This window comes from Carassius auratus, unplaced genomic scaffold, assembly GCF_003368295.1.
Source record: "Carassius auratus strain Wakin unplaced genomic scaffold, ASM336829v1 scaf_tig00020930, whole genome shotgun sequence".
Taxonomy (NCBI): Eukaryota; Metazoa; Chordata; class Actinopteri; order Cypriniformes; family Cyprinidae; genus Carassius; species Carassius auratus.
The window spans coordinates 65844-91872 of record NW_020525071.1 but is presented as its reverse complement, the minus strand read 5'-3'; the positions used below and the strand labels follow the sequence as shown (position 1 = coordinate 91872).

The 26029-nt window shown below is 37.0% G+C and overlaps 2 protein-coding genes across 2 annotated transcripts; both read right to left on the bottom strand.

Moving 5' to 3' along the window:
- Positions 1-412: 412 nt before the first annotated feature.
- On the bottom strand, positions 413-12936 carry LOC113076652 (gastrula zinc finger protein XlCGF57.1-like). The gene is made up of 5 exons (XM_026249346.1): positions 12912-12936; positions 11304-11943; positions 10959-11135; positions 1080-1185; positions 413-743 (listed from the first exon to the last, which is right to left on the bottom strand). The coding sequence occupies exons 1-5, from the start codon at positions 12934-12936 to the stop codon at positions 468-470; spliced, it is 1224 nt and encodes a 407-aa protein (XP_026105131.1). The 3' UTR covers positions 413-467.
- A 4761-nt stretch (positions 12937-17697) lies between these two features.
- LOC113076651 (zinc finger protein 271-like) lies at positions 17698-18781 on the bottom strand. The gene has a single exon (XM_026249345.1). The coding sequence runs from the start codon at positions 18779-18781 to the stop codon at positions 17918-17920; it is 864 nt and encodes a 287-aa protein (XP_026105130.1). The 3' UTR covers positions 17698-17917.
- Between the last annotated feature and the right edge of the window lie 7248 nt (positions 18782-26029).

Here is a 26029-nt window from a genome sequence, read left to right as displayed (position 1 = left end):
CAGAACTAGACTGAGAGACCATTTAAAGGCTTTGCAGTAGTTTTGAGGGTAATAAGCGGGCTAGAGTGTGGTACCAGGCGTCTTCAATATTGCATCTTTTCACAATGTTCTAATTTTCTGAGATACTGAATTTGAGATTTCCTTAGTTGTCAGTCATAATCATCAAAATTAAAAGAAATAAGCATTTGAAATATATCAGTCTGTGTGTAAATAATGAATATAATATACAAGTTTTTAGTGAAATAAACTTTTTTATGATATTCTAAATATATGACCAGCACCTGTACAAGAATAAAACTTTTACATATTGTTCTTGGGTAAAATGCATCATCTCTGAGTGGATCTAAATCTTAAATCTCCATGTCTTGAAGATGAACTTGACGTACTGTGACAAATTTGTTTCTCATGACAGATTAATATGGAAGAGATGCAATTTTGCACTTAAAAGCACTGGACCTGGAGATAAATTACTTAATGTGATAGTTTATTTTATGACTGCGTAGAGAAGATAAATCACTGAAACTCTTCCCACATACAGTGCAGTGATACGGTTTCTCTCCAGTGTGGATCCTCTCATGTGATTTCAGATGTGCTGTCTGACTGAATCTCTTGTCACAGTGTGAACACTTGTAAGGTTTCTCTCCAGTGTGAATCCTCTCATGTGATTTCAGATGTCCTGTCTGACTGAATCTCTTGTCACATTGTGAACACTTGTAAGGTTTCTCTCCGGTGTGGATCCTCTGGTGCTGCTTCAATTCTGCAGTTGTAATAAAAGTCTTCTTACACACAAAGCACTTATGATCTTTCACACCAGTATGTATTTTCTGGTGAACTTTTAAATTATACAGTTGTGAAAATCTCTTTCCACATAAAGAACATGAATGTGGTTTCTCCTTTGTATGAACTTTCAGGTGACACTTCAGGTCTGAGTCCTCAAAAATGTCTTGCCACATTGATCCACATGGGTGCAGTTTCTCTCCAGTGTGGATGTCCAGGTGTCTCTTAAGATGTCCTTGTTTTTTGAAACTCTTTCCACATTGATCACATGTGAACGGTTTCTCTCCAGTGTGGATGTTCATGTGATCCTTAAGGGTTGATGGTTGGGTGAAACTCTTCCCGCACTGATCACATGTGTATGGTTTCTCTCCAGTGTGGATCCTCGTGTGAAACATGAGACTCTGTTTGCTTATCAAACTCTTTCCACACTGAGTGCAGATGAAACTTTTCTTGTCTGTACTTTTCAGTAAAGAAACTGTTTCAATCTGGAAGCAAGTTTTTTCTCTACTTTTGACATAATAATATTTCTTCTCTTCACTCTCCTCTAGCAGGGCTGAAATGAAAGTAAAAAAAGTTACAATATAAATAATAAAAAAACACATCTGAAGTAAAAGGAGACAATGGCTAAACAAAATTATTATATATTTTATATATATAAGTCTCTTTCAGTGAACAAGGTACAGTGATCTTCAGATTATTACTTAAAAAAAAATAGGGATAAATCCATGTTGCCGTACTGAGATCTATTCAAAGTTTGATCAAATCCACAAATATCTAACATAATAATAACATTAATAAACTATACAATTACAATATACAAAATTCCCCCTATATTATTTATAAGTTTAACTGTGTTTTTCTACTATCTGACGAACTGCTGATAACTTTAATTGTTCTTCAGTCTCACTGATGAAGGATGAAGAATAAACACCAACCTGTTTGTTCTTCAGTGTGGTTCATTCTGCAGGGTTCTGGATCTCTCATGTTCTCTCTGTTCTTCAATAAACTCTGTCTCTGCAGATTTCACTTCTTCCTGATGCTTTGATGCTCATCTTCATTTGTAGACTGATTGGAATATCCCATGATTTATTGATGAATTATAGTGGGAGGAGCTTCACTGAAGGTGTGATAGTTGTGGGAGGAGCTTCACTGAAGGTGTGATGGTTGTAGGAGGAGCTTCACTGAGGGAGGAGCAGATCTGCCAAAATTAAAGATAAATCAGTTACTGGATATATTATTTACCTGATATAAGATGCATTTGGTTTGGAGTCAAGCGCATCATTGTAGTACTACAGTGATATTTCTTCAGTGCACAGCACTGGTCAAACTACAATGCAGAATATTAATAACTATGACTGGACTGTCACACCCATACCATTATAATGAGAACACCATTATAATAAAACGCTGTGAATTTTTAAAGGTTAGCTGCTGTGTTTCTATCCTATAAATCCTAATATTAACGTTATGTTGTATAAATAATGACGCTTATACAAGAAGGAGGAGGAGGAAAAGTTGCATTTGAAGAGTGTGTTCGTCGCCTTGTTGTCAAAACGCTGTTATTTTCATCTCGGAGTCTAATCACCTTTGTTTGGGCTTCCCAGGGACGCTGTACTTGGAGATCAATGGTTACAATTTATGTTCAACTCGGTTACCGAAAATTATAATCCACATGAAAAACTATGTGCAGCACATTTTGCTGAGAACAGCTTCCTAAATCTCAATCAGTTTAATGCCAGATTCGCACAAAGATTATTCCTGAAAGATGGAGCAGTTCCCTCTTTGTCTGGAGAAGGCGTTGTTTATGGACCACAACCGGTAAGTGTATTTTATTAAGTTGGTGCGTTTAACAGTTTCTGTAACTTATTATACAAAGGGCAAAGCTGTTTAGCTTTGTTAACTAGATGGTAGGGCTGTGCAAAAACTGGAAATGCGATTTTGATGGGCATCTCGTCAGTAAAGGCGTTCTGTGATTAGAAGTACATCTCCAGCATGTGCGTTCAGATCAGGATTGCCAGGTTTTCAAAACAAATCCTGCCCACTTGCTTCTCAAAACTAGTCCAAAACTAGCCCAATCGCATTTCCAGGAGGGCAGCGTGCGCTCAGCTGCTGTCAAATCACAACACAGGAACCGCTGGTACAATCAGATCTTGTTACGTATTTCTGAAGGAGTGGCTTTATAGAACAAGGAAGTCATCAGCCCGTTTTTATGACAGTGAAAATAGTGGTATACAGATAGGTGAATTGAGTGAAAAATACTGTTTTTTTTTTTTTTACACGCAAAACATGAACACGTTATATTGCACACTGTAAACACAAAGCTTAAAAAAACACGAAAAACGTGATCTTTAATAACTACTGTCATATAGGCTAATTTTATAATGAGAGCACTATTGTAAAAATTGTGAATTGTTAGGGTTAATTGTTAGAGCCATTAAAAGTGTTGTGTTTTGGGATGCATCAACGAATATAGGCATCTATATACGTTTGTGCTAACATTTTACACCAGATTTCCTCTCAAAACAAGGACTTGTTCAGTGCTGGAGTCATGCAAAGATTGCTTCTGAAAGAGGGCTCAATATCAACACTTTGTGTGCAAACATCCAAACTCCAGACAAAGCAACCATCACATGTCATATTTTGTTTTCCAAAAGAGCTTCTTGGTTCTCTGTGTTACTAAATGTTAATGTTAATTTCACTAAAGCTACCATTGTTTCTACCTATTTTCACTAATTCTGCCTTCATGTGCTACCAAAACTATCGTAAATAGGAATGTAGTAGTTGAAAATTGCATATGGAAGCAATGTGAGGTCAGTCACATGGTCACTACCAGTTAAACTGTTACAGCGGTGGTATGCCCACAAGCATAGAGTTCTTTAAGCTCTGCACTCTTCTGAAAAGGTAGGCGGGAGCACCACCTCATTTTCATTTAAAGGGGACAATCACAAAAACAGTGCGTTTTGGCTCATAACCTAATAGTTGCCATTTCAACAAATTGAAAAAATTATATGTGGGGTATTTTGAGATAAAACTTCACATACACACTCAGGGGACATCAGAGAACAATTTTAAATACTGAACCAATGCATTCTATGGCAACCTTAAACTGACCATCCATGACAACTCCAAGGTTTCTTGCTGTCCTGGAAAGAGTTATGGCTGACGAAACTCTGTAAAGAGCAGTTTTGATGAAGTGGTGGGTTGGCTGAGACCACAAACAGTTCTGTCTTAGCAAGGTTAGTTGAAGGTGATGATAATTCATCCAGCCAGAAATGTCTTGTCAGAGAGTCTGTATCATCTGGTTGCAATGAGAAGCTGAGAGTCATCAGCAAAGCAATGATACAAAAAACATGTTTCTGAATGAAGAATACTAAAGACGACATCTAGATAGAGAAAATAAATGGTCCAACAACTAAGCCTTGGGGAACCCCAGTTACAAAAAGTAGTGATTTTGAAACCTCACCACTGCAAGACACCCTGAAGGACCAACCAGAGTGGTAAGACTTGAACCACTCCTCTTCGTGGGGGTAGACAGGGATCTGGTGATTAACTGTGTCAAAAGCAGCAGACAGATCCAGCAAGATGAGTACTAAGGCTTTGGAAGCTGCTCTTGCCAGTCTCAGGTCTTCAGTAATCGAGAGCAGTGCAGTGTCAGTATAGTGGCCACTTTTGAAGCCAGAATGTCCATGATATTGTTCTGTGCAAGAAACATAGAGACTTGGTGGAACAACTTGAATGTCATTCAAGTGTCTTTGTAATGAATGGACGAAGGGGTCTGTAGTTTTCTCTATTTAGAGGGGGTTTCTTAAGCAGTGGGGTTACCCTAGCCTGCTTGAATCCTGTAGGAAATGTATCAGAGTGAAGAGAGGTGTTGATAATGCGAGTTAGCGCAGGAGAAGAAGAAATGAAGAAGAAGAAATGGCCTGAAGGAGGTGAGTTGGGATAGGATCAAGCATACAGGTAGTAGCATGACTGGAAAGGATAAGTTTAGAAATGTCTGCCTCTGAGATTGGAGAGATGGAGGAGAGAGAATGAGTGTTTATGGTTCAGGGGATTTGTCTTTTTGTGGTGTGGAGAACTGGTCGCTGATGGTTTCTTGTTTTAATTAATACGAATATTTCAAAGTCATCAGCTGTAGGAGTAGAGGAAAGGGGGGTGGAGGAGGATAAACAAGAGAAGAAAAGGTTTTGAAAAGCATTCGAGAGTCAGAACAGTTGTTAATTTTGTTGAGGTAGTATGTTGCTTTAGCGGTGGAGACACTTGAAGAGAAGGAGGAGAGGAGTGAATGCTATACACTAAGATCTACTAAGGCCTGAGTCTAGAGCAGTGTTCCCGGAGAACATTAGACAGCCAGGGGGCAGAGGAGGTGGTGTGTTCTGGGTCTGTATAAAATGGGTCAAATCTGTCTAAGATTGAAGCAAAGAGAGCGAGCAAAGGTTAAGCTGAAAGGTGACCAGCAGAAGAGTGTGTGTTGTGGCCGGAGTCAGTGTGAGGTAAGAAGAGATGAGGCTTGGTTTGAGGTTTGCAACAGCATAACTAAAGTTTTGTCAGTTGACCAGTAGCGTGTGTAGCATAAGGTCCAATTGGTTACCTGATTTGTGAGTTGAATTTGTGAGGCATTCAGAGAGTTGAAGTCAGCAGCCTGTGGTTTTTATCTAGGTGGATGTTGAAGTTCCCAAGCAGTACTGTCCTCAGGGAAATTTGAGAGTAGCACATTCAACTCACCTAAGAAGTGACCCAGTGGACAGCAGGGAAGCTGTTTGTAAGTCTGTGTGAACCGTGTGAACCGTCAGTGTAGTGACGTATTTCCAGCTGAAACTGAATATTGAATAGAGGGCAAGGTTTTATGTTTGCGCTCCTCCTCTATAACTCATAGAAATCAGAAATTGTTGGAGGGGTGTGCTTAAGGATATTCCACCCAAGCCGTCAAAATGACGTCATCAGAAAAGGAATGCCATTTCAGAGCACAAGTAAATGTTCCGATTTTGATGAAAGATTATGAAGAAAACTTTTTTTTTTTTCGCTGATTAACTTGCATGGATTAATTGTTTACATCAAGAATAGCAATGTGCACTAATAAAGTTTTAATGAGAGTAAAACAGGCATTATAGTCTTTGGTCCTTCATTTCATATTCTTCTTATGTGAAGACATCCATGAAAAACCTGGGTGTTGTCTTTGATCAGTCTCTGAAATTTGATAAGCAGATAAATTTAGTGGTGAAATTATATATATATTTTTTTTCAGTTGCGAATGCTAGCAAAAGTAAAGTCCTTTCTCTCTTTCAAAAATTTTGAAAAAGTAATCCATGCCGTTATATCCCGCAGGTTGGATTACTTTAATTCTCTATATGTTAAGATTAGCCACCCAGCTATGTCTCGATTACAGTTAAATTAAAAATGCAGCAGCCAGACTGCATACATGTACTTAAAACCAGGGCCACATCACTCCAATTTTACACTCTCTGCACTGGTTACCAGTACGCCATGGAACTGATTAAAACTTTCTACTCATAGTATACAAATCTCTGAATGGTATGGCCACATTTTATCTTTCTGACCTATTGATTGTACATGTTTCCACTAGATCACTTCAGTCTTCCAAACAGAGACTGTTGGTTATCTCTAGATTGATCTATAAGTGTAGAGGTGACCGTCCATTCTCTGTAGTTGCCTCCAGAGTCTGGAATGATTACCTATCACAGTCAGACTTGCCCCCTCTATCCGATTTTAAATCTATCTTAAAAACTTATTTGTTTGAAAAGGCTTTTAATCTGTATTAACAATTCCCTACCTTACATTTTATAGTTTTATTATACAACTTTATTGTTAAGTAAATGTGTTTTTGTGTTTCCATTTTAATTTTGTGGTGAAGCACATTGGACAATCATGGGTTGCAATTAATAGCTGCTCTTCTCAGCTACTTATTAAAGAAGAGCACTCTTTTGGTGCTGTTCTTCTGTAAAGGGCATGTTGCCCCAGTCTATGCTATTTCAGAAGGTCTTTGCTTTAAAGCTATCCGGGAATTGTGATTTTTCTTGCTTGTTATGGCTTATCTTGTTTTCAGTATCGTGTTTGTTGCTAGACCTGCTCGTTGCTGTAGGCAATTGGTTGTTACTGAAATGTGCTGGTACCCAGCTAAACTTGCAACAGCAAGAAGCTAATGTTTAAAGCCATCTGATTTTTCTTGAAATGTGTTTGCTGCTTATGGCTCATCAGGTTATTGGGAATGCTATTTTTTTAAGTTCCTCTTGACTACTGCAACATGCTGTGAATAAGCAAGCAACATTTGGGTTGCCTGAAAATATTAATAATATCAATATTAATATTAAAGGTACCCTGAAATGCTTTGAAACACGCAACATTATTCTATCTGTTGATGACATTTTAACTGAAACAGGAAGACAAGATGGGACATATCAAGCAGCCCCACCCCTTTTTTTAAATAGCCAATAGCATTTGTTTATACCACAGCTTGGCCCGCGATCAGAGACGTTTGACAGAGTATGACAGCCACAATCACATCTAGGGATGGGTATCGTTAAGGTTTTAACGGTATTACTACTCTTACCGATACTGCTTAACGGTCCGGTACTTTAACGGTATTCTTATCGGTACTTTGTATTGTGTTAGGCAGTCAAAAACTTTGCATTTCTCTGTCTGCACATAATGCACTTTTGAAAGATCCTTTGACAGATTGCTTGTGTTTCTGCCCTTACATGCAAAAATGTTGTTTCACTTATAACAACCAGTGTCTGCATCAACTCTAGTGAAGTATAACCACACTTTGGAACGTTTTGCTGTCTCCACCATCGTCACTCTTTGTATTAAGCAGGAGTTTTCGTACTTTAAGGGGCTGTTCACATATTGTGTCTAAAAACGCGTGGAAAACGCAAGGCACGCCGCTTTTGCTAAGCAACCATGACCTGCTCTCTCCGTGAAGACGCGGAAATTTCAGCAATGGATAAATGGATTTGCAGCACTAAAAACTGCTTGCAGTAGCACTGCTACTAAATTAATTTTAAAATCCACAAACAGCTATCAGCTGTTCCTTCATCTTGGCTGAGCTTTCAAATTTGTTACGGAAAAGGTGAGGAAGTTACATGACCTGTGGTGTGCTTGCTGCATTCTGAAAAGTTGAGATGTTTTTAACTCGATGCGGTGCGGATGCACGAGCTCGTCGCACTGCGTGTGCATCGTGACCGCGTCGCTTCTATTATGAGCGCATACCGTGAACCTACATTTGAAATAACGAACTTGAGCGCGAAAATACAGCTATATGTGAATGGCCCCATATGCGTGTGTGTGCGCCATGAGAGATCTCGCAGATTTCACAGACAAACTTCTTAATAATGTCGCAAATTAGAAATGTTTGGTGAGATAAAATGTGCACGATAACATTTTTAAGCAAATCTCTTCGCCATCGTCACTCTTTATTATTAAGCGGGAGTTTTCATATTGTTATGTCTTTGGGTGAGCCGCGCCCGTTGTGGTGTGTGTGTGTCTGACAGACAGCCTCCGCGGCGCGCATGAGGTCTCTCGCAGATCTCACAGACAAACGTCTTTATATGATCGCACATTAGAAATGTTTGGTGAGATAAAATGTGCATGATAACATTTTTAAGGAAAAATACATAGTACATAAATTTTTTCCCCTCCAGTACCGAAAGCAGAACCGGTACCGTCAGATCTTACTGATACTACGGTCTTTCATAATTTAGCCCCGGGGCCATTTTAATACCGGGTTATGGTACCCATCCCTAATCACATCCATATTGCTATAAAATATAGCATTCTGAGTAGAATTCAAATAGGGCCGAAGCGCACATGTGATCGTGCCTCTGAACTGGAGCATAGAGTGTGTGGTGCTGTGGTTAGCGTGACACAGTGCGAGTGCAAAACCAGACTTCTTTTTCCCCAATGGAAAGCATATTTACACTATTTGAATCATTCCCTGTCCCCTATATAGTGCACTTCTTGCCAATCACCATACAGAAAATTCTAATTCTGTACATCTGACTGATTACAGCCGCAGCTTCAGCATGTATTTAAAATTAAAGGGATTATAGAGAGCATTTGATTGGACGGAAGATTAGATGAGAAAATGAAGTTTTCTAAGTTTTCCTGAATGTGTATTTAGTCATTGGTTTGGACACAGCTTTTTCATAACCTTAAGGCTAACATATTAATAGTAAAAGCTAAAAAAAAATTATTTCATGGGGACTTTAAATATCAATATTAATAATGTTCCTATCTCAATTTTTTGTCTCTTATAAATGCACATTTGACAGTATCTTGAGTTAGGAGGTAAATTTGTTCATTATCAAAATCAGTAACATCTAAAAATTACAGCAACTTCGATTTTATACGGTTAAATTGATTCTGACCAATTTTCTGCTACTATGGGAGTCCAACGCTTAATTTAATTAAAAAGAGATATATATATATATATATATATATATATATATATATATATATATATATATATATATATATATATATTTTTTTTTTTTTTTTTTTTTTTATTATTATTATTAATAAATTAAGCATTGGACTGCCATAGTAGCATACATTTAAGTCATGATAAACCCAGTTAAAACCACACATATAACACCATGGTAAAAAATGTAACTACATTTTTTTTAAGTAGCCTTTTTGCATGAAAAACAGTAGCCTAAAAACATTCAGCATAGCTACATGCTATAGTTTAATCACAAGTACATACTACAACATACCTTAATATAATTCAACGTGAATAATCCCACATTTTCTGCCAAAATACCCTGGTGCAGTGAGTATTACTACAGTAAATCCATGGTAAATGATGATTGGTGTGTAGATTGAAAAGCCTTCTGACTGTCTCGTTGCACACACAGTGTTTCTCCTGTTTGGCTGTAAACTAGTTTAAATGGCCGAGTCATTTGTGTTGATCGCTCTATTCGCGCTTCACACTGGATCTCACAGCGCTGTTTACAGTGTGTTTCCACCACTGGCAACGCTTCAACGCCACTGCTCTGGGTCGCGTCAGATTCAGGGCAGAAGAAAAGATGACGCTTCTGTGTTTCTTCTTCTTCTAATTGCGGTTCTCAAGATGAACCCTTTATTGGCGCCATCTAGGTACATGCTTAAATCCAGTGCAGGTTGTACCAGTAAGCCCTGTTTGAAATTGTTGCCTATGTTCGTTCTATTTATTTGTGCTATTTACACATTTTTGTAACGTTTTTTTTTTTTTTTTTTCAAGTTTGTGTGTCCAGGTACAGAAACTGAAAATTTAAATGTAAAGTAGTACTGCATAGTCTTCATTGTAAAATAAAATATACAGTCAAAACAAAATGTATGCAGACACCTTCAACATTTCTCACATTAATCACAGTTTATTTGGTATAGTTTAGAAAATGGTAATGAAATATAACAAGAACTCAGAGTTAAACTGTGTCAGAACAAATTCATCTTGACAATGTCATAACTTTGATAGAAATGGATTTATTGGATAGATAATAACAGACAACTGTTATTATGACAATATTTATACAACTATCAATACTTTGTTGACCAATTACCAAGCAATGCTTCATTTTGTTCAGACTGTGATGTGAAAAGGTTGCATTAGCAATTCAGAAAAAAAAACACACATTAGCAATGCATGGTGTAGCCTACATCTGAAATGCTAAATTGAACAGTGATATGAAAGGCTATAAATAGGATATTTCAACAACAGTAAACAACCAAATTCCACATGAGATTGCAAAGGCGGTTACTACAAACACTCAATGGTGTTTTTAAAGTGAGTTTTGAGTAAAAGTGTACTAATTATGTCATAAATTGTTATGTCGCTTGATGCTAAAACTCTTCATTGCTCTTTCTTTATTGGTTTACTTCTTTGGCTCTTACAGATAAAAACTATTTAGAAATGACCCTGTAAAACTATGTAACATATTTTACAATTGCATGAAAGCATGAACTGCTTCACTGTTTCTTCCATGTGATTATAACTATTATTTACTAATGCTTTTCAATGATTTGTATTGTGAAAATTGCTATACAAAGAAACGTGAAATGAACTTACTGTGATTGTTGTTTGTATGATTCAATAATGCTGATGAATGACTGAAACTCTTCCCACATGCATGGGATATGATTTTTCTACAGTGTGAGTCCTCTCATGTCTTTTCAGGGTATCTGACCGGCTGAATGTCTTGTCGCAATGTGAACACATGTAAGGTTTCTCTCCAGTGTGGATCTTCTCGTGTGATTTCAGATGTCCTAACCGAATGAATCTCTTGTCACAGTGTGAACACTTGTAAGGTTTATCTCCAGTGTGGATCCTCTGGTGCTGCTTCAGTTCTGTATCCGTAATAAAAGTCTTCTCACACTCAAAACACATATATTCTCTCACACCAGTGTGTCTCTTCTGATGAACTTTTAAATGCTGCAGTTGTGAAAAACTCTTTCCACATAAAGAACATGCATGTGGTTTTTCCTTTGAATGAGCTATCATGTGCTCCTTCAGGCTTGAAGCCCTTGCATATGTTTTTCTGCATTGCCCACATTCATGCAGTTTCTCTCCAGTGTGGATGTTCATGTGCATCTTAAGGCTTGATGATTGAGTGAAACTCTTCCCGCACTGTTCGCATGTGAACGGTTTCTCTCTAGTGTGGATCCTCATGTGAACACTTATAGTCCGTTTGCATGTGAATCTCTTTCCACACTGATCACATGTGAACGGTTTCTCTCCAGTGTGGATCCTCATGTGATCAATGATAGTCCGTTTGTATGTGAAACTCTTCCCGCACTGATCACATCTGTATGGTTTCTCTCCAGTGTGGATCCTCATGTGAACACTTATAGTCCGTTTGCATGTGAATCTCTTTCCACACTGATCACATGTGAACGGTTTCTCTCCAGTGTGGATCCTCATGTGATCAATGATAGTCTGTTTGTATGTGAAACTCTTCCCGCACTGATCACATGTGTATGGTTTCTCTCCGGTGTGGATCCTCGTGTGAAACACAAGACTCTGTTTGCTCATCAAACTCTTTCCACACTGAGTGCAGATGAAACTTTTCTTGTCTGTACTTTTCAGTAAAGAATCTGATTCAGTCTGTGAGCAAGTTTTTTCTCTACTTTTGACATCATAATATTTCTGCTCTTCACTCTCCTCCAGCAGGGCTGAAATAAAAGTAAAAAAGTTGCAATAAATTAATCATAAGAAAAATCTGAGAAATGTGAAGTAGACAAGGGCTACACAGATAATTTTATGTATTTTTATAAATCTCTTTCCATGAAACAGGTATGGTCATCTTTAAAGAATTACTTTAACATTAAAGGCACAAATCCAATGTTTCTGTAATGAGAATTAACCAATGTTTGATCAACTCCACAATTATCTAACATAATAATAACAACATTAATAGACTATACAATAGGGCTACAGTTTCTAAGATGGATATTCAGTTGACTAATTTATTAATTTTAAAGTCAAGTTTTTATCTGTCAGAATAAGTAGCTGTGCCCAGGAAGTGACATCATTTACACTCTTTCTAGAGCATGATGGGAAAATTATATTAATCTATTGTCGTATTGACTGTATTTATCAACCCTGTTACCCTGTTAAGTTTAATGTTTATTAGGTATATTGGTTAAAAAAACAAATGTGACAATGGAGCACAAAAGCAGTCATAAGTAGCATGGTTATATTTGTAGGAATAGACAACAATACACTATGGGTCAAAATTATTGTTTTTTCTTTTATGGTGAAAATCATTAGGAAATTAATTAAAGGTCATGATCCATGAAGATATTTAGTAATTTCCTACTGTAAATATATCAAAACTAAATTTTTGATTAGTAATATCCATTCCATTCATATTTTTTTGCACCCTCAGATTCCAAATTTGCATACATTTGTATCTCGATCAAATATGGCACAATCATAACAAACCATAAAGCAGTGCTTAAAAAAAGCATACAGTATTTATTCAGCTTTCAGATGGATCACAAATAAAGAAAATCTGTGCCAGAGTTGTAAAAATGTATTTTAGCCATGTCCCAAATTCTGATTAAAAGTATGAAAACTATGAACTGACTCTGATCATTTGATCAAAATAGTAAAATTAAAGAAACCCCAGTTTCAGAACCTGTTCTGTTTCCAGCACTAATCATGTTTCCCCTTTATTCTTTATTAGATTATTTAACTGTGTTGATCTACTACAGGTTGAACTGCTGATAAACATTATGGTTCTTTAGCCTCACTGATGAATGGTAAAAAATATAAACCAACCTGTTTGTTCTTCAGTCTGGTTCATTCTGCAGGGTTCTGGATCTCTCATGTTCTTCAATAAACTCTATCTCTACAGATTTCACTTCTTCCTGATGCTTTGATGCCTGATGCTTCCCTTGTAGACTGATGGGACTAGCATAGCATTCCAGCATTTATTGATGAACTGCAGTGGGAGGAGCTTCACTGATGGTGTGATTGTTGTGGGAGGAGCTTCACTGAAGATGTGAATGTTGTGGGAGGAGCTTCAGTGAAGGTGTGTTTGTAGTGGGAGGAACTTCACTGAAGGTGTGGTAAATTAATACATTAATAATAATCAACAAATTCTCTTTTTATTTTTTAATCCACGTTTTATTCAACATTTCATCTTACTTCACATTATCATATAGTTAACAAAATATAGTAAAACTTTGGATTTCAGCCTTTAAATGATACCAGATATATACAATGTAAGTTTTAAATAAACAAACTTAGAAAATCAAATGTACACATTTATTTTAACTTAATAAAGTTTAACTTAACAACTTGTATTTATTTATTGTGTTTTAGTTTTGTGTGTAAAGCATGGTTCATTACAGATTTATAAAATAAATGTTGTAACGATATCTATAATGTCACAATAGCTGATCGTCTTGTTTGCTTAAGTCTGTTAACAGCAGGAAGATTAGCTTAATGTGGCAATTAACAGATCTGAAGTCATCAGTATAATGAATGAGCTGAAAACAGGATCTATTATCATGAAATAAAGAGGATTTTCATCAGCTGATAATGTTGATAATCACTCATTAAACAAGCCATTCAATCATCTCACTTTATTCTGAGTGTTTGCTGGTAGAAACTAATTGTTTGAGTACGAATATATGCTGATCGCCCATAAACACTGCACAGTAAGTAAGGACTGTGAAGAGATGGACCAGCGAAACAGAGCAGGATTTACAATCTTGTTTTGACCTCACTGATTGGAGTGTTTTTGAAGCTGCTACCACCGATCTTGACGAACTCACAGAGACTGTAACATCCTATATTAGTTTCTGTGAGGATATATGCATTCCTACCAGGACTTATTTAACATTCAACAATGATAAGCCATGGTTTACAGTAAAACTCAGACATCTTCGTCAGGCCAAAGAGGATGCCTACAGAAATGGGGACAGGGTCTTGTACAATCAGGCCAGGAATACACTGAACAAAGAGATCAGAGCGGCTAAAAAGACCTACGCTAAAAAGTTAGAAGACCAGTTTACTTCCAACGACTCAACTTCAGTGTGGAGAGGTCTAAGAGCCATCACGAACTACAAGACACCATCCCCTTGCACTGAGGCTAATCAACGACTTGCTAACGACCTGAATGAGTTTTATTGCAGATTTGAAACTCCCAACACCCATTCTGACCATCTCCCTACACAACCATTAACACATCCTGCAATCCCACCCTCCACACCTCATGCTCTTCAAATCTGTGAAGATGATGTGCGCCAGGTCTTCAAGAAGAACAAAAGAAGAAAAGCACCAGGCCCAGATGGTGTTACACCAGCCTGTCTGAAAATATGTGCTGACCAGCTGGCCCCCATGTTTTCACAGATCTTCAACAGATCCCTGGAGTTGTGTGAAGTGCCTTCCGAACAAACAGGTCCGTGGATGATGCTATCAACATGGGATTGCACTTCATCCTGCAACATCTGGACAAAACAGGGACTTATGTGAGGATCCTATTTGTGGACTTTAGTTCGGCATTCAACACCATCATCCCAACAACCCTCCAGACCAAACTGACCCAGCTCTCTGTTCCTAGCTCTATCTGTCAGTGGATCACCAGCTTTCTGACAGATAGGCAACAGTTAGTGAGACTGGGGATATTCACATCAAACAACTGCTCCACCAACACTGGTGCCCCTCAGGGATGTGTTCTGTCCCCTCTGCTTTTCTCCCTGTACACCAACGACTGCACCTCTAAAGACTCCTCTGTCAAGCTCCTGAAGTTTGCAGACGACACCACAGTCATCGGCCTCATCCAGGACGGTAATGAGCCTGCTTACAGACAAGAGGTTGAGCAGCTGGCTGTTTGGTGCAGTCTTAACAACCTGGAGCTGAACACAGCTCAAAACAGTGGAGATGATCGTGGACTTTAGGAGAAACCCACCTGCACTTTCCCCACTCACCATCATGAACAGCACTGTGACTGCAGTGGAGTCATTCAGATTCCTGGGAACCACCATCTCTCAGGACCTGAAGTGGGACAATCACATTGACTCCATTGTTAAAAAGGCCCAGCAAAGGTTGTATTTCCTTCGCCAGCTGAGGAAGTTTAACCTGCCACAGGAGCTGCTAAAACAGTTCTACTCGGCCGTCATTGAGTCTGTACTGTGTACTTCAATAACTGTCTGGTTTGGTTCAGCAACAAAATCAGACATCAGAAGACTACAGAGGGTAGTCCGGACTGCTGAGCTAATCATCGGTACAACCCGCCCTTCTATTCAAGAACTGTATGCACAGAGCACCAGAACGACCAGACACAGGTACAGTTTCTTCCCTCAGGCAATCCAACTAATAAACACTTGATAATAACTGTGGAACACACTACATTTTATATTTATATACACATACACTTATTTATACTTATTTAGATATACATACTTACTGTACACTTAAATTTTGCACATAATATACCTGTACATACATAACTGCTTTTTGTGTTATAACTGCCTACAATTGTCAATTTGTATATTGTCATTCCTTACCTACTTATTTGTATTTATTATTATTATTATTATTATTATTATTATTATTATGTGTTTATGTTCTGCCGCTGTCATTCTGTACTGCGGAGCTTCTATCACGAAAACAAATTCCTCTTATGTGTAAACATACCTGGCAATAAAGCTCATTCTGATTCTGATTCTGATAAGTCTTAAGTGGACATCCATGACATGCGGAGTCCCACAAGGCTCAATGCTCGAACCGCTTTTGTTTAGCCTGTATATGCTTCCACTAAGTCAAATAATGAGAAAGAACCAAATTGTCTATCACACCTATGCTGATGATATCCAGATTTACCTAGCCTTATATCCAAATGACAACAGCCCCATTGACTCCCTCTGCCAACGCATTGAAATTAATAGTTGGATGTGCCAGAACTTTCTTCAGTTAAACAAGGAAAAAACAAGTGCATACCTTGACTCTAAGGGGGCAAACAACTATAAATCAAGTCAGGAATCTTGGTGTGATTCTGGAGACAGACCTTAGTTTCAGTAGTCAAGTCAAAGCAGTAGTTTTATATCCTTCCATCTCCTACGTGGGACTCGAGACCGGTGGTGGGTCACAGGTGTAGCTCATCTCCAATCAATAGACCTGGCCTCACTCCATGTTCCCACGTCTCTCGGCCCCACCCCACTCGTCACATACCCCCATCGCCCCTCACAGGCCGGGGGGTACCCTCGAGACTGCGCTCTACTTCAGCTACCAGAAGAGATCAGATGTGCTAAAACACTGGTCACGTTTAAATCTAGACTAAAAACTCATCTGTTTAGCTGTGCATTTATTGAATGAGCACAGTGCAATGTCCGAACTGATTGCACTATATTTTCACTGATTTCTTTTTATGTAAAATAATTTTCTACATTTTTTAAAATTCATTTTAATTAAGTAAATGTTTTAATCATTTTAAAAGTTTTTAAAATTGCTTGTTTTATTTTTGTTATTATTTTTCTTCATGATTATTTTACTTTCTTTTATGAAAGCACTTTGAATTACCATTGTGTACAAAATGTGCTATATAAATAAACTTGCATTGCCTTGCCTTTGTATGACAGGGTAAAGGCAAGTTTTGAGGATCTGTTCTCTTTGTTGCATCTTATGCATATTTGTCTGCCAACTCATTTCCTTTCAATCCTACATGCGCTGGTACCCAACAGAAAACTACAATAATTCCCACTATCTGAATCTGTTTTAAGGATCTCAATCAATATTTCAGCTCTACTCTCTGAATGACGTTTTAATTGTAATTCAATTTGAACTAGAATCAGAAAATATGAAGATCCATACAAATAATGATTAAACAAACTGTGTTTACAATAACGTAAATAAGCTTGAACTGTTCACACTGTTTTCACACTGAGCAAATGATGGCATAATCACTTCAAGGCAAAACCAACTATAGATGATGCCAAACTCTGTTTAAAACTGCAAAACTCTGTAGATGTAGATAGACAGAGAGTAAGATATACAGTGAAATATAGTTTATTGGGCATTTAAAAGCTTTATAGAGAAATGTAATTATGGAAACCACAAAAGCAATCATAATCATAAAATTATTCATTCTTGCTGCAGGAAAAATCAGCAGACAGTAAAAGTTTAATAATTGAAGCAAATAAAGTGGAAATGAACTAGACATCTCTCACTTTAATGACTAACAAGAATAATGACTAACAAGAAAACAAAAAATCTCAAGAGAGAAAAAAAAAGAAAAAGCATGAGATGCAAACCTACAAGACAGTATTTCTTACATCTGCATTTTGTAAAATGGAAGAATATCTTGCTATTAGAAAAAAAAAAGTCTGCCTCTTTTCAGCTTAGTGAATAAGAACATTTTGAACCTGTAAAAACTTTCTACAAAGATGCATTAGAAAAACATTTTAAACATAATGATATGCATAATAATATAATTTATATCATGATCAAAGTTGTATACAAGAATAAAACTTTCAATATTGTACTTAGTGGACAAGCTCTATCTTTGAGTTGATCTGAATCTCACAGATGGTCTTGAAGATGATCTTTATTCACTGTGAATAATTTAGATGATGTTTCTTGACAAATTATTATGAGGAGATGAGGTGTAGCACTTGAATGCAGTGGACCTGCAGATAACTACTTACAGTGATTGCTTGTTTTATGTCTCTTTAGAGAAGATGATTGACTGAAAATCTTCCCACATACAGTGCAGTGATACGCTTTCTCTCCAGTGTGAATCCTCTCATGTGATTTCAGGGATCCTGACTGATTGAATCTCTTGTCGCAGTGTGAACACTTGTAAGGTTTCTCTCCAGTGTGAATCCTCTCATGTGATTTCAAGGATCCTAACCGACTGAATCTCTTGTCACAGTGTGAACACTTGTAAGGTTTCTCTCCAGTGTGGATCCTCTCATGTGTTTCCAGAGATCCTAACCGACTGAATATCTTGTCACAGTGTGAACACTTGTAAGGTTTCTCTCCAGTGTGAATCCTCTCATGTGATTTCAGGGGTGCTGACTGACTGAATCTCTTGTTACAGTGTGAACACTTGTAAGGTTTCTCTCCAGTGTGGATCCTCTCATGTGATTTAAGGGGTGCTGACTGACTGAATCTCTTGTCACAGTGTGAACACTTGTAAGGTTTCTCTCCAGTGTGGATCCTCTGGTGCTGTTTCAAATCTGAAGCTGTAATAAAAGTCTTCTTGCACTCAAAGCACATGTGATCTCTCACACCAGTGTGTATTTTCTGATGAACTCTTAAATTCTGCAGATGTGAAAAACTTTTTCCACACAAAGCACATGAATGTGGTTTCCCCGGCGTATGTACTTTTAGGTGCTGCTTCAGGTACGAAGCACGTGAAAATATTTTTCCGCATTGATCACATTCATACGGTTTCGCTCCAGTGTGGATGCTCATGTGCATCTTAAGGACTCCTTTTTCTGCAAAACTCTTCCCGCACTGATCACATGTGTAAGGTTTCTCTCCAGTGTGGATCCTCATGTGAATCTTTAACCCCTTTACGTGCAAACATCGCTGACGGCCCCAGTTTATTATTGTTTCACTTTCACAGCACATTAAACATCACTGTCTTACTTCATCTGGACAAACTGTGCATCAATGGAAAGTTTAAAGACTCAAGCTTCGATATTTGACCAATATTTTGATAAAACATTGTTGCAGTGACAGATATTTAGTGATTTATGTCAGGAGTGCAAAATAATAAATCCGTATTATGCCACATTTTGAATAGAAATTCACAACTCACTCCTATTCAGTCACGTCAGCAGCGGTTTATTTGTGTTCACAAAGACTCACTGAACAGCGTCAATAAGGATTTTTAGACCAAAGATGCATATCTGCGGAGATATATGGATATATTTACTGATGTTTACTTCATATTTCTTCAGACAGAATCGTCATTTCTATTCATTTTCCACTGATTTACGCGATCTGATGATAAACAGTCTCTCCCAGCGATCTGTGTGTGCGTGCAGTGGTCACAGCTCGTGCGGTGTGTCACTCAGACTCTGATTGGGTCTTTCAAACGTCAATCTTAGAGTTTCATATCTGGACACCGCCCCATCGTGTCACATGCTTCCTGCACACTTCCTGGTAGTTATCTGGCCAAAACAACACTGAAACACCTCTGTACACACAAAATATCCGAATAATAAACCCGCGATTACGATAGTAAAGCTTGGTATGAGAATTTCTTGAGATCTGGGGCGTTTTTATAAAAAAAATCGAAAATGTACATCGGAAATGCTAACTTGTGCAGCGATGAAAAAGGCTACAAATAACATATTTTTACAACAGTAAACGACCAAATTCCACCCCTGATCGCTAAAGGAAGTTATTATAAACACTCGATCGGGGTTTAAAGTGAGTTTTGAGTAAAAGTGTACTAATAATTTCATAAATTGTCAGATGTAGCTTGATGCTAACGTTAGCACCAATGCTACTAACAGCAGGTGCTTTTCTTCTTCATAATGCATTTTTGTCTCAATAATTCACGTAAGGTCGTAAGAAAATGTTTTGTTGTATTTTTATAGTAAGACTTTTGATAAATAAGGGCTAAATGCAAAGAGAGACTGAAGTGAGATCGCTGCTTTGTTGCTTTGTAAAGCCTGAAAAACCACAATCAAGGCTAATAAAGGTGGAATAAAAACAAAAGAATAATGATAAAAGAATAATGCGGATAATGTGTCATACCTGGCGGAGGTGTGAAAGACTCGTTTGGTGAGAACAATACAATCATGATTCGGGCAGTTTTCAACAGTGAAACATACACAAAGAGCACAGGAATGTTTACATGTGAGATCTTACAGAGATGACAAGGGCCATAAATCAATCTGATTAGCCTTCTCTAAAAACACACATGACATGGCCTTAGAAAATATTTCATAAAATTCACAGTTTTACAGATTCGATTAAGAAATTTTTTATGATGTTTTGGAAGACTTGTGGCCTTAGCTACACTGTGTTTTCAAACTCATTTCCTACATCAACATTTTTTAAAATACATTTAAAACATATGTTTTTAATATTTTTATTTTTGTTTTTATGTTTGAGCTTATATATCTCTATTATCATAACAGTCTGAGTGATTCTGATTCCTGAACAGTAAACTTTAAAGTGTCAGCTTTGTGAACAAAGGTTGATTATGTATATAGTGAGAAAGAATCATGAGCAGAAACCTTTTTATTTTGGGTATGTAATTTCGGTCTCCATGCCAAAAAAGGGGGGTTACTAGTAAGGGGTTAAACTCTGATTGTATGTGAAACTCTTTCCACACTGAGTACAGGTGAAACTTTTCTTGACTTTTCTTTTACTTGAAGTTTTCTCTCTAGTTTTGACATGATGTAGTTTCTCCGTAAGATCTGAAATTTAAGGTTAAAAACAAAGAAATCATAAAAACAATCTGAGAAATTTGAAGTAAAAGTAGACAAAGGCTACACAAACATGAGAACATTTAGACATTTTTTTTTTTTCAAAATAAGGTGCAATGATCTATATTGAAAATGCAGACACTTATCCAATGTTTTTGTGATAACTATTCTATGGTTTATCAACTTATCAAAATGTTATATGTTGTAAATATAATATTTCCATGAATATAGTCCTTATTTTGTATCCTAGGGATAGAAAATCTCCCATATATTATTTATTGGATTTTTTCGCTACATTTCTTTTACAACTCCTAGATAATTTTTTTTTTGCTATTAACATCAAATCGTATGAACCGCTGATAACTTTTTCAGTCTCATTGATGAAGGATGAATAATAAACACCAACCTGTTTGTTCTTCAGTGTGGTTCATTCTGCAGGGTTCTAGATCTCTCATGTTCTCTCTGTTCTTCAATAAACTCTGTCTCTGCAGATTTCACTTCTTCCTGATGCTTTGATACTCGTCTTCCCTTTTAGACTGATGGGAATATTCCAGCATTTATTGATGAACTATAGTGGGAGGAGCTTCACTGAACATGTGCTTGTTGTGGGAGGAGCTTCACTTATGGTGTGATTGTTATGGGAGGAGCTTCACTGAAGGAGAAGCAGATCTGCCAAAATTAGAGATAAATAAGTTATTACACATAATCGTATAATTATTTTCACATTTAAAATGGTAATATTCACCCATCCACCTAGTGAAGTAAATTTTAAGTTATTTAACCAAAAGGGTTTTATACTCACAATTTATATATCTTTTTTTTTTCTAAGAATTCCATTTATATATTTAAATTAAAGTGAAAGTGAAGTGAAAGTGAAGTGACATTCAGCCAAGTATGGTGACCCATACTCAGAATTTGTGCTCTGCATTTAACCCATCCGAAATGCACACACACAGAGCAGTGAAAGCACACACACACACACACACACACACACACACACACACACACACACACACACACACACACACACACACACACACACACACACACACACACACACACACTGTGAGCACACACCCGGAGCAGTGGGCAGCCATTTATGCTGCGGCGCCCGGGGAGCAGTTTAGGGGTTCGATGCCTTGCTCAAGGGCACCTAAGTCGTGGTATTGAAGGTGGAGAGAGAACTGTACATGCACTCCCCTCACCCACAATTCCTTCCGGCCCGAGACTAGAACCCACAACCCTTCGATTGGGAGTCCGACTCTCTAACCATTAGGCCACAACTTCCCCATTTATATTACATTTATATGACCTCTTTTTAATTTAAAGGCATATAAAGATATGTTGGGGGTGGGGGTACCACAACAATTACCAAATATAAACAATGTAAGAAAAAATGAAAGAATGAACATATAAATATAATTGTACAAATTTACAATGTACAAATAAATCACTGGTTGAGTTTAACTGAACAATTTGTTTTTCTATGTTTTAGTTTAAATTTAGTTCATCACCAATTCATTAAATAAATGTCAATATGATACTTATCTTTATCTTGTAAAGTCCCAATAGCTGATCATGTAATTTGCTTAAGTCTGTTGACAGCAATACAATGAGCTTAATGTGGCAATTAACAGATCTGAAGTCATCAGTATAATGAATGAGGAGAATACAGGATCTATTGACATGAAACAAAGACGATTTTCATCAGCTGCTAATATTGATGAGCCTCAGACTATAAACACTCATTAAACAAGCCATTCAGGATCAGCAGTAGTTTGCTGGTAGAAACTGATTGTTTGCATCAGAATTTATGTGCTCTAATAATAAAAAAAAATTCTCAAATGAAAATAGAAAGATACCACAAATATAAAGACAATTACAACAATCTTTCTCAGACATTATGATTTGTCCATTTTAATCTAAATATAAAAATATTTTCTAATATTATTATTATTATATTATATTTTTGTATATAATTACATTAATTACAACAAAATAGTTTCGTATAGTTGCAAATGCTATTTTAACATAAAACAGTAAGCTAACAACGCACTGAGGACAATTAAGTTAAGAAACATCAGTTCAATTCAATAAAAAAAAAATTTGAAAAGCAACTTTACAGAAAATTCAGTTTTTACAACAGTAGTAGTAACTCATCAGTGGTGACTTTCAGTCATGTCATGTCCGCAGAAAATTTCGGAAGAATTAATAAAAGAAGTAGACAAACAGATGATTAACACTATTTACAGCAATTATTATATGATGCAATCACACTTGTAGCAATATTTGTTAGTTATGTATGTAGTTTCAGAGTTGACCATCTGAGGTCCTCTGAGGGTCAACATCATCTCTTCTCAGTTGTTCTGGATCCAGACTGTTTGTGATAATCCTAGTTAGTAGTTACCACCGGATGTAAACCCTGTGGCAAAACAGAGAAACAAATAGAGACATTATTAGCATAGCTGCTGTTCCAACCAAGTAAAGTGAATTACTTTTACCCAAACTAAAGAATAATAATGTGCATTTCATCAGATATACTGTAACTGGAGTCTTTATGAGTACTTTCCCACCATGCAATACGAAATACCTTTTTCACATAAAAAAACACACAACTTGGCCCCAAATATCTACTTAGTTTTCGTCTGAGGTAGTATCCTCACAATGATGTTCCTTCTTAGAGAAAAATGATATCATTGAGGATTTCCAGTCAGGATTTAGACCGTATCATAGTACTGAGACTGCTCCCTTTAGAGTTCCAAATGACCTGCTCTTATCATCTGATCGTGGTTGTATCTCTCTGTTAGTGCTTCTGGATCTTAACACTGCGTTTGACACTATTGACTACAACATTCTTTTGAATAGAATAGAAAACTTTGTCGACATTAGTGCATGGATCAAATCATACTTATCTGACTGCCATCAATTTGTAGCAGTTAATGAAGAGGTATCATATTAATCACAAGTGCAGTATGGAGTACCTCATGGCTCGGTATTATGGCCATTACTTTTCATGCTTTACATGTTACCCTTGAGAGATATCATCAGGAAACACTGTGTTAGCTTTTACTGTTATACTGATGATACTCAGCTCTATACAATATTTCTTTGTCGCCCAGCAAAACATACCAATTTGAAAAAAAAATAGCATAATGCTTGGCAGTATAAAAAACTAGATGAAGAGTAATTGCTTACTGCTAATTTTAATTTGTTCCTTTCTTATTCTGAGGTCACCGTAGCCACCAGATCCAGTCTGTATCCTGATCAGATTGTCACTGGTTGATTAGGGCCTTGAGATGACCTCTACAGTCCTGAATATCAGCAGAGATAATTATTTTTCAATAATTTAAACATGATGTAAACACCATTTCATTTTCAGAAAATAAAAAAATAAGTTACTTTCAGATAAAGGGGGTTCAAAACTTGCAAACCCCCTTTATCTGAAAAGGTGACTGCTTTGTCATGTCTGAAGGAACTGACATATAATAATAACACCTCCTCCCCGCTCAGGCATTAGCGAGTACTGCATGAGCATGCACAAACTAGTATCAATCCACAAACTAGTCAAAGTAATACATTATCTTTTTCTTTCTTTTCTCTTTCAGTGGAACACTTTTCCACTGTCGAGTTGGTGGGGCCAGTGGTCTCGAGCTGGAGCCGTGCACACCAACACCAAAATCAAGTTACATTTCAACTGCTAGGCCAGTAGCACCACAGCCCATACATAATAGAGCCCGCCCTTTACACATCTTGTTGGATCAAACGTGACACAAAAGTCCTCCCCTTTCAATGGGAACAATGAAAGTTATTCAGGTAGGACACAGTAGCTAGTGTATTATCAACAAACAAACAAGATGCAAAGAAGCGAAGCGGCTGTGTGTTTGCTCCTTTTGGTGTTTTTTTTTTTGGTGGAAGATGAGGCAGCGAAACCAAGATGCAAAGATGGAGGCTCAGCTGCGTTTACACCGAAAGTTTATGTTGGCTGCAAGGTGAAAAAGAGCATTACAGCGACGTGCAAGCCGCTTACAGCAAAAGCAGAAATACCAACAGTGTAAGGAAATGGTTAAGTTTGTTATATTAAATAATATCTTATAATCTGTGTGATCCTAGCCACACAGTTGTTTGATTAGGGTTCTTTAATGTAATCGTAGACTCTTTTCTACTAAAAACAGATGTTTTACTAGCATGACATCAGTTACCTCTTGAACATAATCAGACAAGTGAAATTAGCCTTTCACTGAACTGTTCTTCAGCTAGTACATCTATTTATACACATATTTTGAAATATTTATGTTCATATTGATATTTATCATATTTAGGAAAATCAGTAAATTGTACATTTCACTGTAGTATTTTTGTGATGATTCAGTAGATCTACTTATACAGATGTATAAACAATTATGTTTATAGATATTTGACATGACTAGGGAAGTAATGTTTAACATTTATTCTATTATTATCTTTCAAATGATGGACACATAGATCTTTCATAATTAGTTATTTATTGTTTACTATTCATTCTATTACTTTTCAGAATGTGCATCTATTTATGTTTCGACATTCAATAGATCTGCACCATAACTCGATAATTAATGTTTATTTTTCATTCTACTATTTTACAGATGATGCATCACTACTACACCAATATAATGAGCCTATCCCCGAACAAGTGACTGGTGGGAGATCACAGCTCAAAGATTCACAGATAGCTGGAGGACTTCAGAGTTTCCAGAGAACATTAAAAAATACATTTGTATTCTGAAACCTGCAGTATAGCAACAAGACACATGATATGCACATATTCCACAGTGCGTGGGTGCTATTGATGGTTCAAACATCCCTATATTGAAACCACCATGAAACCAATCTAATTTTCTCAACAGAGAGGCTGCCACTCTATCATTTTACAAGCAGTTGGTAAAAGGGATTTTCTTGGGGCCTGAATGTTGGACAGGGAAGGGAACACGATGCTAACATCCTCAGAAAGTCACACCTTTTGACTTGGGCCACAAAGTAATGCTTTGTATGACAGTGTAAAAACATATTTGTGGAACTGATGTATTCTTGGAGACTCTGCTTACCCATTGCAGAAATGGTTGGTAAAACCATATCCTGACATTGGCAGGCTTACAAAAGATCAAGAACTATCCCACGTGAGAAGAGTGAATTATACATGGATAGATTTGTGCCAGAATGAACGTCCACCTTGTAATGCTGGTGATATTCTGTTCTAATGCAAGAAGCGCTCTGCAACAGATGTGTTCATGCAACATTTGTAAGGCATGTAATTCAACATATACACTGTCAGATATTTCTGTTTGCATATAGGAACTTGTTTGCATCTGACCAAATGTAAATA